This window comes from Kogia breviceps, chromosome 3 (assembly GCF_026419965.1).
Source record: "Kogia breviceps isolate mKogBre1 chromosome 3, mKogBre1 haplotype 1, whole genome shotgun sequence".
In the NCBI taxonomy this organism is placed as follows: Eukaryota; Metazoa; Chordata; class Mammalia; order Artiodactyla; family Physeteridae; genus Kogia; species Kogia breviceps.
In genome coordinates this window covers 104,247,313-104,262,851 of record NC_081312.1, presented here as the reverse complement: position 1 = coordinate 104,262,851, position 15,539 = coordinate 104,247,313, and the positions used below count along the sequence as shown (strand labels likewise).

At 51.0% G+C, this 15,539-nt stretch overlaps 2 protein-coding genes across 5 annotated transcripts in view; one reads left to right on the top strand and one right to left on the bottom strand.

The window, feature by feature from the left end:
* The first annotated feature begins 581 nt into the window (after positions 1-581).
* Positions 582-5,710, top strand: ISL2 (ISL LIM homeobox 2). The gene is made up of 6 exons (XM_059056944.2): positions 582-639; positions 1,489-1,678; positions 1,956-2,218; positions 4,076-4,359; positions 4,972-5,139; positions 5,538-5,710. Exons 1-6 carry the CDS (start codon positions 582-584, stop codon positions 5,652-5,654), a joined length of 1,080 nt encoding a protein of 359 aa, XP_058912927.1. The 3' UTR covers positions 5,655-5,710.
* Positions 5,711-11,523: 5,813 nt separating this feature from the next.
* Positions 11,524-15,539, bottom strand: part of SCAPER (S-phase cyclin A associated protein in the ER) — a 499,446-nt gene continuing 495,430 nt past the window's right edge. For all 4 annotated transcript variants that reach the window (XM_067029410.1, XM_067029411.1, XM_067029413.1 and 1 more), the window contains 2 exons: positions 15,043-15,094; positions 11,524-12,775 (listed from right to left, as the gene is read on the bottom strand). In XM_067029410.1, coding sequence (XP_066885511.1) covers positions 12,669-12,775; positions 15,043-15,094 — 159 coding nt within the window. In that variant the 3' untranslated portion in view covers positions 11,524-12,668. The remainder of the gene's footprint in view (positions 12,776-15,042; positions 15,095-15,539) is intronic.

Below are 15,539 nucleotides of genomic sequence, written 5' to 3'. Positions count from 1 at the left end.
ATATATATTTAATGAAACAAGGGAGCATCTAAAGGACAGGCCCTCCTTCACTTCCCCAGGTATCCATCACCCTGGCTCGAGCGCGTCTGGGGAGACCGCACCGCAAGTCCAAGAGGAAGCTCACAGCTGCGGCGGCAGCAGAAACAGCTCAACGGTGACACAAAGTCCAGCCGGGATAGCCCGACCCAGAGTCGGAGTGAGGATCCTTGTACATTTCGGGGGAGGGGGCTGCGCTCCATTGTTCACTCTGTGCCAATCAGGGTTGGCCCATTTCCTCCCAGCCAATCCTCCGTCACCTCCGCCTTCCACCCAATCTACCCCGCCCATCAGCCCCCAGGTCCCCAACACCTCCCCTGCATCCCCAGCGGTTCTGGGGAAGCTTCGTGACGCCACAGGTCCCGCCCCCAGCTCCGGCCACGGGCGAATGCGTGCTGACGTCATTGCTGCGTGCGGGCTGGTGCGGAATCGCTCCTTCAACTCCGCGGGGCAGGAGGAGTTAGTTAGCAAAAGAGCCGAGGCTGGGCGCGCGACCTTCGTCCTTCTGCCCCTGGCCGCACGCTTTGCGCACATCTCTTTTCTGCATGGTGGATATTATTTTTCATTATCCTTTTCTGGGTACTATGGGGGATCATTCCAAGAGTAAGTCTTCCTGTGTGTGTGTGTGCGTTGTATGTGTGTGTGTGCTTAATATGCTATATTTCTAATGCAGAAGAATGTTTAGTGGATTCTACAAGTGGCTTCTATTTGACAGGACACTGGGAGAGAAAAAAAAAAGAAAACGAATGCATTTTCCTGCAGGACCGCTTATCCATTGGAATCCTGTTGTTTTAGTTTATAATTAAACACTCTTTCTCAAGCCTGCTAGGCTGACCTCAGACTGTGAAATCTGCTTCTGTTTTGCGCTAAGGCAATAGGTTTGATTTAGGGATGTGGGTGTTTTTTGTTTGCTTGCTTGCTTGTCTTTCGGCCTTTCAAATAAGGAAGATTTCTCCAGCTTGATCTGGGATATTTAAACTAAGAAATGTCAAAGAGGATGAGCGGAGACTCCGCCGAAAGCTGATGTGTCTGTGTTGGGATAGGAGGGAGTCACTGTGAGAGGGAGTGTGCGGACGGCAATGCCAGAACATCACCGTCCAGTATTGATAGTGTGGCGTCCGCAGGGTTTAAATGTCTATTTACTCTTTCTTCTCACTGACTTGTTATATTTTAGTTACAAGATATATCGATAAAACGCCTGTGTCCAAGTGAATGTAATAGTGAAAAAAATCGGGGAGGGGGGTGGGGGGAGACAGAAAGCCTTCGCAAATTCAGAAGATTTTGTTTTTTCGTTTCCAATTGTCTGGACCTTTGGAAAGCCCATTTCCTTTTTCTTGTGGTCGCAATTCTTGAAAGAGCGAGAACGCCAGCGGGTTGGGTTGGGGCTGGAGCGGCCTCGGCCAGGGTCCGGGCAGCCAGGCCTGACGCGGGCCCCGCGCCCTTCCCCGGCAGAGAAGCCCGGGACGGCCATGTGCGTGGGCTGCGGGAGTCAAATCCACGACCAGTTTATCCTGCGGGTGTCGCCCGACCTCGAGTGGCACGCCGCCTGCCTCAAGTGCGCCGAGTGCAGCCAGTACCTGGACGAGACGTGCACGTGCTTCGTGAGAGACGGGAAGACCTACTGTAAGCGGGACTACGTCAGGTGAGACCCGCGAGAGCCCGGGCTGCGCCACCGCCCGCTGGGGCCGGGGCTCGAGGATGGCGGGCCGACCGCGCGCCCCGGCGCGGGGAGAACGCGGCCCCCACCCCGAACGCGTGCCGCCGTACACCTCCTGGCCTGGGAACCCCGCTAGAGGGGCCGCAGCCTCCCTCTGGGCCACAAAGCGTCCTGGGCGCTCGTACCCGGGGTGGATAGCAGCCCGGCAGGCGAGGCCGGCCGCAGGTCCCGTGCTGACACCGCCCGTGCCTTGGGCCCGCAGGCTCTTCGGCATCAAGTGCGCCAAGTGCCAGGTGGGCTTCAGCAGCAGCGATCTGGTGATGCGGGCGCGGGACAGCGTGTACCACATCGAGTGTTTCCGCTGTTCCGTGTGCAGCCGCCAGCTGCTGCCCGGCGACGAGTTCTCGCTGCGGGAGCACGAGCTGCTCTGCCGCGCCGACCACGGCCTCCTGCTCGAGCGCGCCGCGGCCGGCAGCCCGCGCAGCCCCGGCCCGCTCCCCGGCGCCCGCGGCCTGCATCTGCCAGGTAAGCCGCTTGCGCCCGGTACTACACCGCCGGCTCGGGAGTGGGTGCATGGGTGTGTGTTCGTAGGGGGGGTGGTTGTGATCGGATGAAAAGTTGTCACTTGGGTGTATTTCCGTTTGCCTGCAGTGTGGAGTTTTCTGGGTGAGTGCAGAACCCTGTGTTAGGAACGCGGCTGAGTGTGTGTTCGTGTGACAGGGGAAAATTGCGTGTGGGTAAAGGTGAGCCGGGATTGTGTGTATGAGTGTGCAGAATAGTGGGGAATTGTGTTCTCCGTGATCAGGAATATGTGGAACACAGTAGTAGGAGCAGGAAGATGAATGACCATGGGGAATCTGAAGTGGTGACTTTGTCTATGGAACTTGTACTCGGAATTTCAAGCAGTATGTGTGTTGTCAGAGAGAAAAGATAGGTTTGCCTGGGGGTATGTGTGTAAGGAATACAGTTCCCAGCCTAGAGGTGGGTTCAGCCAGCCAGAAGCCCACCCGTAAGGACAGCTCTGAAGGCTAACCACTCAACAAAGAGCTAGTGTCTGCATTTGTCTTTTGAGGCCCAGTTTGATGAACAACTTAGCCAAACGTTTCTCGGTGGAGAAGGACTGGACGTACAGTGGACGCAGGGGTCATACACCTCAGGGGATGCTCTGGGTCCTAATCAGGAGATGCCCAGAGTTGGGTTCTAAGTGTGTGGTTACCGGGTAGGAACAGTGACTCTGGCTGAGCAGTTACCAGCAAGTAGCCACAGACCTGAACCACCAATCTCTAGACCAGGCTGAGCCTCTGGGTGCTGTGTGCTTGAAGTGCGTCCACTTCCTCTGGTCCTGCCTTAATTCCCGTATAGAATGAGAAAATTGGGCTAGATGGGCTATTTGTAAATATTTATCCATATCTAGATATGTCCGGAAGGGGATATAAATTGAAACAGTGAGACTTGTATCCAAACCTGGTTCAGATGGGAGTGCGAAACAGGATGAAGCCAGTGTTGAGTGCACCCTGTCTCGGGTGTCGGAGAGGCTCCCTTTTGTTTGCTGCGGGTTGCGGGCCGCGGGAATCCGGCCCTAAATACCCGATTCTACTTAACCTGGGGTTGAGAGAACCCAAGGCCGAGTGAGGAAAGTGCCAGCGGCTGTGCACGGGCCGGGAGGGCGGCCGCTGGGCCAGGGAACCTGGAGCCTTGAGGGAGGAGACCCGGCGGGCCGAGGCCTGAGGGCTGGCAGAAAGGAACCGTTCCAGGCCCTGGAGGCCCACTCGCGCCCCAAGGCAGGTCTTCGCGACACACGGCCTGGCCCTGTCCGAGAGTCCTCTGAATCAGGGAGAAGGGCTCTTGGGGGCCACCCGGGAGCGGGAGACGAGCCCCCCCAATTCCGAGGCAGAGCGGCGCTTGGGGCCCGCGTAGGTCCGGTCCCCTTCCCCTTTCCCTCTCCAGAGTCCCGGGCGCGCCTCCTTCCTCTTCCTCTGAAACTCCGACTTCTTCCGGAGGGCTTCCCTTGTCCCGCGGAACCCACGCGGGCATTCCTAGGGTCTGGTAAGTGGAGGAAGCACAGCGGGGGTCGACCACTCCCGTCCCGCACAGGCCTAGCTCGGAACTCCCACGCCCCGCTTGCGCGCTGGCGAGATCGCTGCGGGGAGCCCTGTGGAGGAACTACGGAAGGGACGAAAATGCACACCTTTTTCCGGGTAGGGCGAACAGACGGAAAGGGAGACAGGGCGAACAGACGGAAAGGGAGACAAGACGAACAATAAAACGAAATAAACGGAATAAAAGAGAAACGAAATCGGGTCCCGGAGGACTCGGCCGCCGCGAGGCGGGGCGCAGGGAGAGTGAGTGGCGGCCGCTCTCTCATCTCTCGCTCCCTTGCAGACCCGGGATCCGGCCGGCAGCCCTCGCTGCGCCCGCACGTGCACAAACAGGCCGAGAAGACAACCCGCGTGCGGACCGTGCTCAACGAGAAGCAGCTGCACACTCTGCGGACGTGCTACGCCGCCAACCCGCGGCCCGACGCGCTCATGAAGGAGCAGCTGGTGGAGATGACCGGCCTGAGCCCGCGGGTCATCCGCGTCTGGTTCCAGAACAAGCGGTGCAAGGACAAGAAGAAATCCATCCTCATGAAGCAGCTGCAGCAGCAGCAGCACAATGACAAGACGGTGAGAGACTCGGAGCTGGAATATCGGATCGGGTGGAGCCTCGGGTTCGCGCTGCGGCATCTGCGTGCCCATTTCTGGGCCGGCTCTCGGGAGATCCAGGGGGAACTGGACTCTCCAATAGCATGTGTTGGTGCTTTCAGAGAAAGGCTTACCTTGGGGTTGAAGGCTTCTTAATTATTGTATCCGAGGTCAGGTCTTCCCCAGTTCCAGCGGCAGACCAGAGTTGAGGTCTGGGGCGTAGTTCGGAGCTCAAGGTGGCATGTTTGCCAGAGCCAGCAAGTCGGGGCGGGTTGTGTCCTTCTCTCAGCATGACTCGGTTTGAACACTTTTCCTCTGCAAACCTGGAGAGGGATGGGAACGGAGGCCTCGCGTTCGCTCCCTTGCCATGTTGGCTTCCAGCACCGAGGCTGGCCTATGGTGGCTCTTTCTGGGCCTGAGGAATTTGCACTAGAGAAGGCGGGCTCACTCGGCAGCGGACAAGTGTATGCCTCCCCTAAACCGTTTCAGGCTCCAAATCACATGCCAGTGCCTGGGGCCCCAGTCTCAAAAGATGGCGGGAAACGCAAGACCTAATTCGAGCATCTTCCACCTTCTCTTCTGCTTGTCCCGTAGAGCCTGCAGGGACTGACCGGGACGCCCCTGGTGGCGGGCAGCCCCATCCGTCACGAGAGCGCCGTGCAGGGCAGTGCAGTCGAGGTGCAGACGTACCAGCCGCCATGGAAAGCGCTCAGCGAGTTCGCCCTCCAGAGTGACCTGGACCAACCCGCCTTCCAGCAGCTGGTGAGGCCCCGCTCTACCCGCCCGGAACTCAGGACTCCGGGGGAGGTGGGGTGGATTTAGCCACTTAGCCAAGGTGGGAAGGGGTGGGGGGTTCTCAGGGGATGAGGGGCTGGGGGGGTTGGCGGGACGTGGATAGCTGCAACCGCACCCGGCTCATTAATTCGCTCTAAACCAGGTCTCCCTGGATTAAAGCGCTCTCAGGGGAGGTCGAGGGATTACCCAACCCAGAGCCCTGCCCTAATACCCCTGCGTGCGCTTGGGAACCTGGCCGACTTATCCAAGGGCCTAATCCCAGCCGGTGGCTTGTCCCCAAGGGACACCTTTGGGAGTAGGTGGCCCGGGAAAATCAGCTCGGGCGCTTCTTCATCCGCTCCTTCCCGGTGTCTCCGCTGCCCCAGGTCTCCTTCTCTGAGTCTGGCTCCCTAGGCAACTCCTCCGGCAGCGACGTGACCTCCCTGTCCTCGCAGCTCCCGGACACCCCCAACAGCATGGTGCCGAGTCCCGTGGAAACGTGAGGGGGACCCTTCCCCGCCAGCCCGCGGACCTCGCATGCTCCCTGCATGAGACTTACCCATGCTCAGGCCATTCCAGCTCCGAAAACTCTCTCGACTTTGTAATTATTATTATTGCTATTTAAAGAGAGAGGACTGAGAGAAGCGGTCGGGATAGCCAAAAGCGCCGGGACGCAACCTGCTTTCACCAGACTGGAAAGCCCTGCTCCGAGGACTTTTCTTTTTACAAAACCAGAATTTGGGTTTACTAACGTTAGCTCTGCCATCCCTCGCTCGGCGTGGCCGCCGCCGCTCTATTTCCGCGCCCCCCGGCCCACGTACCCACTTGTGCGTGGAGAACGCGCAGGTCAGGTCCCGCGCCGGCCCAGCCCCGAGCTCGCCCACGCGGATGCGGGCACCTGCCGCCGCCCGGCCCCGCGCTCCCACGTGGCCTCTCCCCGGCCCTAGCGGGGAAGAGGACGGGGCAATCCAAAGGAACAGGCACTCCAATCCCCCAAAGCGCATGATTGCCGGAAAAAAGTAGAAACGAGACTTTCCTTGAAAATGTTTTAAATTATCGGTCGACGGAGGACAGAGTGTGTGAGCCTTTGCCGAACAAAACGTAAGTTATTGTTATTTATTGTGAGGACAGCCAGTTCATAGTGGGACGAATATTTTGATCTTAATAAAAAAAGATAATAACCCGATCGATGCTGCTCCTGTGTGCTGTTGGTGCAGCGGGAGGGCTGGAGGAAGGCAGGTTGGGGTTGGGGCTTGTTTCATCGAAGATGAGGCTCCTCCGCGCAGGGCCCACCGCTGGTGCCCGCGCCTCGCGCGCCACTGGCCCGCGTGCTCCCGCGCCGACAGGGGCGGGCCCGGCGGGGATTGGGCGCCGCGCGGGGGGCGGGGCTGGGTCCCTGTGCTCCGTGCGCCCCGTGCGGCCCAGCTAGGCCCAGCGAAGCGTGTGAGCGCCCAGGACTCCCGGAAGCCTGCGCGCTCCCCGTTGGCTCCCCACTCTCGGCGTTTCGCGGCAGAAGCCCGCGGGGCGGTGGGGTGACCCTGTTTGGGAGGGGAAACCTGCGATGTTCCGATGGTGGCCGTTTGGCTGGCTAGGGCCAGCGTTTCCGTCTCAACCTGGCCTCAGCTCCTGCAGCCGGACCCAGCCTGGCGTCCCTCAAGGCCCCCTGGACCCTCGCTCCACTTTCGGCCGGGTGCACTTGGGGCCCCCCTGCGTTTCTTTTCCCGCGGGTCTGGAAGCCCGAACCCCCATCCCCGGGCGCCTCGCCCGCCTGCCACCCGGGCCCTGCCGCTGAGCAGCGAGGCCAGGCCGCGCGCCCCGGGGCGAACAGGGGGGCCTTGACGGCTCGTCCTCGGCGCTGTCCCCAGAGTGGATGCGCGACGTGATCAATCCCGCTGCATTTATTAATTCCCCCGTCTAGACAGAGGAGAAGGCCGCGCGGCGGCTCCTTATCTGCATTTGGCATCACCTGCAAGCGATACACTGAAGGAGCCACAACAAGCCCCCGCTAGGATCGAGGCTGCCAGGGAAAATAAGTCCACCCAGAACCAGTCTGGCGTGTCCTTGGTTTATTTTCTTTCCAGACCCGAAATGCAGGGGGCGGGGGATGGCCCGGGTGGGAGGGAGCTGGGAATGGCCCCTGGATATGCCGTGCCCAGGTCACTTGGTGTGACATTTCAAACCCCTGTGACTTGTTTTCTTGAAAACTGGCTTTAGTGATCGCAGGAAATAACCGAGAGATACTGAATCTCCAGCAGGCCCCCGGGCAAGCACAAAAAACCGGGAGGCTCAGGTTTTACCCTTCACAAATATTTAACCCTTTGGCAGCCTGGGGTAATTCTTTTCCCAGACCAGAGTCCTCTTTTGGTAGACTCAGAAAGCTGCCAGCCTGCCAGTGATTCTACTACTCTTGAACAATCTCTGGCATTGGGTTTCCTTGTCCCTCCAAGTTAAAAGACCCTCAAGTAGCTCCTTCTTTGTCCAGGCATAGTTCTGAAAGAGGGCAATGCCCTTACTGAGTAGGGGATAGCTGCAATCTTAGCTCAGGTAGCTCCTGGTAAGGAAAAACGTGTCTGAGGGGGCATCTGTGGTCGCTGGATAGAGGAATCGATGCTTTCTGTTGAAAAGCCATGGGCTGATTGGATGGCCAGAGGCTGCTGTAGGTGTTTCAGCTGAACTGATGGCAGAATTCCATCAGCGAGTTTCTCCCCTTCCCCCTCCATCAGAGATGGGAGGCTGGAAGACTGGCAGGCAATTGAGGAGATGGGAAGATCGGGCCACATTTATATTTTACTTCCTGAAAGTCATGGTGATGCTAGCGCAAAAATTAAAGAGAATCTTCTCCTTCTTCAGAATTTAGGAAATGGTGCTGCAGACTTAGAGATAAGGGAAGAGATATGTAGGGTTAATGAGGACCAGCTTTACTCTCAAGTGCCCAGAAAGTGCTTTAATAATCAGGGTTAGATTCTTTGAGGGTTCATTCCCTTAACTTAGATAATTCCCTCCCAAACAGAACTATAGAGATAGTTCCCTTTACCTTCTGGCTGGCCATTGGATTAGGGGGCTAAACTTCCAAGAAATCTTACTTTCGAAAACTTTTGATTTATCCAGACTATTGGGTTTTGTCATTTTTAAAAAGGAAATAACAGGTTCTTGAATTTTAAAAATTTCATTAATGGTTGTTGTTAATTAGCTCTGAATTTTTGCTTTGAACACACTGCCGTATTTTAATGCTACAAATGGAAACATCTGCCTATCTAATTACAGTCACCTCTGCCCTTGCCATCCACAGATCAAAATATCTAATTCCTCTTTTTGATATTTATATGAGTGTGTCTGTTTTTGAATATTGGGAAATTATCCAGATCACGGTGGTTACTGTGTATTAGGATCCCTGTATCTATGTGTATTGCTGTATAAAACATCACAAGCTGTTCTCCTGTAGTTTGTTGCTAGCCACCCAAAGGGGCGCATCGTTTTCCTTGTGGGTTTCCAAGGAAAGGGTTTTACTCTGAAGCCTCATCACAGTGGTCCCTGGTGAGGTGTCAGATCTATGGTTGGTTAGTTACATTAATAAATATCAGTTTTACTGGTTCCCAGGTCATCTTTAAACATCTTCTGTAATACAGTAGGGATTTCCTTGTAAATTAAACTACCTGTAACAATTACAAGTGTTGTATTTAATGCTTACTGAGCTTTTAAAGTGAGATACCCAGCTGTGTAGTAAAAAAAAGTTCAATCAAAGAGGCCATAGGTGGGAAATGGGAGTAAGTTATTTAACTAGATTCACCTTTAGAATAAGATTTTCTCAGTGGATTTATCTAATAATTTGGATAGCTCTGTGTAACTGAGGCGGAAAGGGATTCCCAGAGATGGAAAAGTTTATGGCTATTATACCACAAAATTTAATACATATTGAAAGGCTGCACAATTCTGGGAAATTCAGAGTCCTTGTGGCAGTATTCCCAACGAACTTTAATTTTTAATGGGTTGTGGAACAGAAATCAGCCTTTCAGTTTTGAATATGAAATAACTTAAAGCTTAGTTTTGTCAGAGCTGCAAATACTGGGTTTAAATGAGACGTTGTCTAAGATTGTTCTCTAAAAAATGTGAGATCCTGCCGCTGCTGTCTGGGGGAGGGCATAAGTTGCCACACATTTAGTTAGCTGTCTTTTCCCATACAAGTATGGGAAAGAGAGCAAGAGAATTAGTTGACTAGCTGCATGCTGGAGAGGGGAAACAATGAATGAATAATAAACGATTTGCAGAGGAGTTCCCAATGGACTTGTGATAAAAGCAGGAAATTCAGAGTTTATTAAGCTGATGTAGGGAAGATTAGAGGCTTTTAAATATGGGTCTGATTGATGTAAAGGTAAACTTTCTTCAGGATACTGGGATTCAGTGCAATAACGAGGATTGTGTGACCAATTACAGACTAGCACCTTGTTGATGGAGACTGTGCATGGAAGATGCAGATAAATGGAGCTAGGCTGAGAGCAGTCATGGGAGAGAAAAAGGGCACAGAGAAATACTCCATTGGGATCCAGATGTGGAGTGGTGTAGGGGGAGTGGTTCAATTTATAAAGCAAGTTTGGCGCCCGGCAGAAATCATGCCAGAAAGGCTGGAGTGCTAGGCGAGGCCCTCTTTTGGATCGGGGCACCGCCTGGTCCATAAGGTCAAGGGCTCGTGAGAGAGTGGGTCAGGAGGTGAGCGGAGGGGCAGGAGTTCAGGAAGGCTGAGCGATTCCTCAGTGGGAAACAGGATATTCAAGGCGGTGGTTTCAGTGTGGAAGGCAGGAGACCCCAGTGTTCGTTTGGGGCGTGGGAGCAGGGAGAGGGAAGTGGAAGAAGAGGGATGGTGAGCCTCTAATCCCTTCCCAGATTATTGAGACCCAAGAAGTCAGAAAGCTTGGCAAGGAGCGCTGGGAAAAATGGCCCACGTGCTTTTCTTCCTGGGGAAGGAAGGAAAGATGGTAGAGGAGGCGAGGTCCGGACCTAGATTCAGGGTTCGGGCGTCACAGCGTCTCCAATTGCCTGCAGGGAGGGAGAGGCTCCGGAACTCGGCAGAAAGCGGCATCCTGCTGGGCGTCCGGTGGGACGAGCCCTGTAGAGCTCCGAGAAAGCGAGCTGCCGCCTAGAGCGGGAAATTCGCTTGGGCAGCGGCGCTGGGCGTTCAAATGTCGCTGCCCCCGGACCTCGGGCGGCTTTTACCTATTTGGCTCAAATTCTGGGTTCTAAAGCCCGGGCGAAATTGTTACTTTTGCTCCGACTGGGCCCTGTCGCATCGTCAGGTTTACAGGCTGGACCCAGCAGAGGCTTTTCGCTTCGGCCCAGCGGGTCCACCTGTGGCCCCTGAGCCTCGGGAGACCCGGGACGTGGCCCCCGCCCCAGGAGAAAGCCAGTTGGTGGCACTTGTCTGCGCAAATTGGAACAAGATGTGCCTGCGCTCACCTGCGCGCGGTTCTCTCCCCACCCCGGGAGAGTTTAGAAGTAGTAAAACCCAGGGGAGTTAGAGCTTAAATCACTCTGGCCCTGCGGAGCGCACAATAAAGGAGGGAACTTGAGACCTACAGAAACCGCGCGGGTCGGGAGTCACAGAGGAGCCGCCAGGCCCGATCCTCGCAGGCTCCCCAGCCGGGTGGAGCCGGGGTTTGTCTCAAACAAACCCTCTCCCCTCCAGGACGAGGGGGCCAAATGGGACCATTCAATTAAATGTTTAATTGCGAATTCTGGTATGGTTTCTGGAAGGTTAATCACAGCTGTCTCAATTATTTATGGCTTTTTGGCAAATTTCCGACCAGATAAGAAGTATATTCTATTGTGAAGCGTCTTTGCAGGAAATCTGATAAATATTTGATTATTCCTTTCAGCTACAAGGATTCTGCGTTCATGCCCCAAGACCCGCGGGGCAAGCGGGATTTGGGAACTCCTCCCCTGGTTGGGGCGCCCCGGGAGACGGCGGGTGGCGCAAGGAGCCGGCCGCCGACACCTGGCTCCCCGGCCCTCGGGCAGCGGAGGAGCCCGGGCCGCCGTCCTGGAGGAGGGCGCGGGAGCCAGGGCCCAGCCCCTCGGCCTCCCGGGGGCGCGGCGCTCAGCCCGGCCGCGGCTCGAGGTGTTTCGGAGCGCGCCGCGGCGAGGGTCCGGGGTCCTGGGTCCGGCGCTCCGGGCCGAGTCGCCGCCGAGCCCTGGGAAAGGGCTCCGCCGAGGCGGCAGGGACTTCCCGAGAGTCGGTCCCACCGGCCTCGGAGCCGCCGTCCCCGCCCCGAGCCCAGCCAGGCTTCGGCCCCGCAGCCCGAGCGCGCGGAAGACGCCGGGTCCCGGGCGGCGGAAGTACAGAGCGCACTGGGATGCGTTCGCTTTCTCTCTTTTTTTTTTCGTTTGAAATTGGATCTCTTTATTTTCTATTTGCAAAGGAGTTAAAACAGCATATACAAAACTCGGCAGCCTTGTGAGGCTCCAAAAAGAAGTGTCCTGAACATTAGGTAGCTAAGTTTGCTTTCAACAATCCGATGAAACTTCTGTATTTTCCAGTCCCCTCCGCCCTCAGTCTTGAATCTGATACGTATTAAAACCATTTTCACCCCCCCCGACCAGATCTTTTTTCTTGGTAATGTTTGATCCTTATCTGACAGAAATTATTACCAATGTCACTCAGTGACCGGCTTAGCACTGACCGTTGGCTTAAGGTGAAGAAACGATGAGAACAAGATATGAAAAGGTCAACATCTCCTGGCAGACACTCCTCCCGTTCAGCTGTGAGCCGTGCACAGGAGTTGAAAACTTCAATTCAGAGCCCTTGTGACCGTCTGTTTTATTTTTACTTCGGTTTTCATTGCAGTTATTTGAGAAAAATACTTTAGGGTGATTGACTATGGTTGATCTTTTTGGATCCCTAATTTTTATTCTGGAGAATTTCAGTTCAGTGATCCTATTTCTATAGGAGACTCAGTATTGGCCGCTAGGAAAGTTTAAGCAGACCAACGAATATAATGCTTTAAATTCATTTCAAATAGCCCCCAAAACATATTATGTAATTAGAATGTAAAACTGTTATAAACATCTTTTACTCAAACCTATAAAAGGGAAATTTAGAGCAGGTTAACTTTTAGTAAGTCTTTAATTAAGATACTTCCGGAACTGGAATTAACGTTTTTCTTTGAAATTTGTATTGCTTTAACAAGAGAAGTCATCATTGCAAACAGAATAAGTTATTTTATTACAAGAACAAAACAGACTTGCTAATTTTATGTCTAATTTTACCCACATTACAAATGCAAAGTATATATTATCATAGGATGTAAGTTACCAAACTCCAAAATATTGTGCATAAATGAAATAAACTCAACTTGCAGAATTAGAAAGAACATTAAAGTATCTACAGTCTTTATAAATAGTGCAAAGTATACACCATATCTACAGAGTATAAACATGTGAAAATGAACTTCTTAAGGAACAGTTAGAATGGTTGATCAATTTAAAATATTAATGAGGGTACTCAAATATACAACCAACCAAAACATTTATTTTTTCTCTTTTTTTAAGAAAAACTGTCGAGCTTCTTCCCAGGCCTGCTGAGGAAATCTGTTAGCCAGCTCAAGATAGTCTTGGGAACTTCCAAGGCCTTTTCCTGAGAGAGAAAAAAAAGAAGAGTAAAATTAAAAAGAGTTAAATTCTTCAAAATTTAAGAAATGAAAATTATTTTGATGTCTGAGTACAAAATGGAGACATACTCTTCAAATAAATCATGATGCAAATTTAAGTAAAGGTAACTGATCTATATCTATCTATAGTATAAAATATATAACATATATTTTAGTCACAATCTATTTCATGCTTCTAACCTACTCAGACATTAACCCCTATGTAAAACATTATGAAAAACATTGTTTTTGGACTCCGGAGTAAGAAAATAAGTAAATAAGTATGGTAAACAAAATAAAGTGATAGTCATGTATTCCATTCTTAAGTTAGCCTTGAAAGGCTAAATCTGTATGTAAACTTTACATTTATTTTCTAAAATAGTCTATTTAATCTAAAACATGATTTTAGTTTAAACATAACTTTAAAAATGCTCAAATCTGGCACTCAGTCACCTAACAAAGCAGAGGGAACTATCAGGAGCTTTACTGGCTATTGAAACAAACGATCTCATGGCTGGCCAGTCATCTAGCAGCGAGTATTTGAAAAACGGAATTTTTCCTCAGCAATAAGAATGTGGTGCTGCCAGGAGCTGCTTTACACTTAGAACTTAGAGGTTCACCTGGGCAATGAATTCAACATCTTGAAACATTTTTGGGGGATTTAATCTAAGCAAAAGGGGAACAGATGTCCAAGGTGCAAACTGGCAACTTAGTGTGGCATCATCATTTTTTAAAATCAAGTAAGCATATTATGAGCTGTCACCAGTAGAGTGATGACTTTTTCTAAGCAAAGCAGAGAACAGTTCCCTATTAGTTGTTTTGTGCATTAACCCATAGAAAATCCACATTGGGGAAAGCATGAAAGTCAGAGAAGACGGTCCCTTGGAAAAGGAAAGAAGGTTGAAACCAAGCAGACAGAGTCAGCCCCTGGGACTTCGCCTGCCAGATAGGCAGCAAATTGTGACTCATCCTTATGTCAGGAGAAAGAGGAAGAAAAAAGAATGTCTATACTTCTTACTGGCAAAAAAATTGCTGTACAATTAAAAATAAATACATTAGAAGATTTTTCTAGGCATTTTCATAAATTCAAAATTTAAAACATTGTTTTGTAAGGTATAGTAACAAATTATGCTGATTTCTCTCTAGCCTCCAACAGCTTAAAAAAAATGCTGTCACTGAGTCAGGGCAGAAGTGAACTTGAACACTTATGCAGGCTTAGACAAATGATACCAACTATGATGTTGACTTGAATTTCTAAAAGGGGGCATAGCTTTCTGTTTACTTCTCTGAGTGCCTGGGTCAATAAAACATGACATTTTTTCATGATATTGTTACAGTTTTAGATATATTTTTTACGTACTTTTCAACACCTGCTCGCTATAAATAATGTGTGTGTGTGAGACAGACAGGCACACACACACACCCCAGGGCGACCTCCCCTTCTCCCAAATAGGGCTACTGAATGGGTGCCCCATAGGGTTTTGCTGGGAGTATACCTCTGGCCACTTTAAAGACTATCAAACTAATGGAAGAATTGGGGAAAATCTGGATTAAGGTCTCATTAATCAGAGATGCTGTCACGAGTGCCAGACAAAGAGCAACTTGTACTTCTCAATTACAGTGTGGGTAGCAGAATATTTCAAAAAGTAAAAATGCACTTTAAAATTCTACATCTCAGTTCTGATCACAGGACTCACCTCAGCGGGAATGCTATAGGGAAGAAAACCCTTGTACATCTTTTGGCCCCTGAACTGTGCTGTGCTCATCCGATGGCTTTTTCATCATGTAGAACAATTTTACACTTTTATTTTCAATAAAAAATTCAAGTACTTGAATTTAGGGGGATGTACGGGCTACTATCAATGATGATTTTATTCTGAACATGGAACCAAATGTATGTGATTTCAGCATTTATGTGATAATGTAGGCCACTATTAATGATCTGATTGTCTCTTGTATTGCAAAGTAGCTCTTTAGTAATTATTCACCATTTATTATACCTTGCATGAGGTGAGTATAAATTACATAAAGACGTTTTGTGCTTTTCTTTTACTTCCATAGATTTCTCTGTATATTCTGATGTACTCATGCTTGATGACAAAATCAATTTCTTTATTCCCTGAAATATATTTGGTATCCGAATCTCAAATATTTTAGGTGATGTAATAAATTGATGTCTCTAACAGTTTCAGAGGGTTGAGTGAGAAATGTCCAGCTAACAAACACATGGCATTTAATTTCAATAGAGACGTACCTTTGGGCTGATAAGACTGGGTATCTGCCTGACCTGGAGTCTGTGCAAAATCCTGTGTGAAACGAGAAAAGTGGTTTTTTTTTTAATATCAATGCTACGAACAGAGAATTTTGCTGAGCGTGGCTTTAAAAATGCTTCTGAATTCTGAGGCAACTATTTCTTTTTAACATCTTTATTGGAGTATGATTGCTTTACAGTGTTGTGTTAATTTCTGCTGTATAGCAAAGTGTATCAGCTATACGTATACATATATCCATCCCCATATCCCCTCCCCCTCGTGTCTCTCTCCCACCCTTCCTATCCCACCCCTCTAGGTGGCCACAAAGCATGGAGCTGATCTCCCTGTGCTATGCAGCTGCTTCCCACTAGCTATCTATTTTACATTTGGTAGTGTATATATGTCAATGCTACTCTCTCACTTCGTCCCAGCTTACCCTTCCCCCTCCCTGTGTCCTCAAGTCCATTCTCTATGTCTCCATTTTTATTACTGTCCTGCC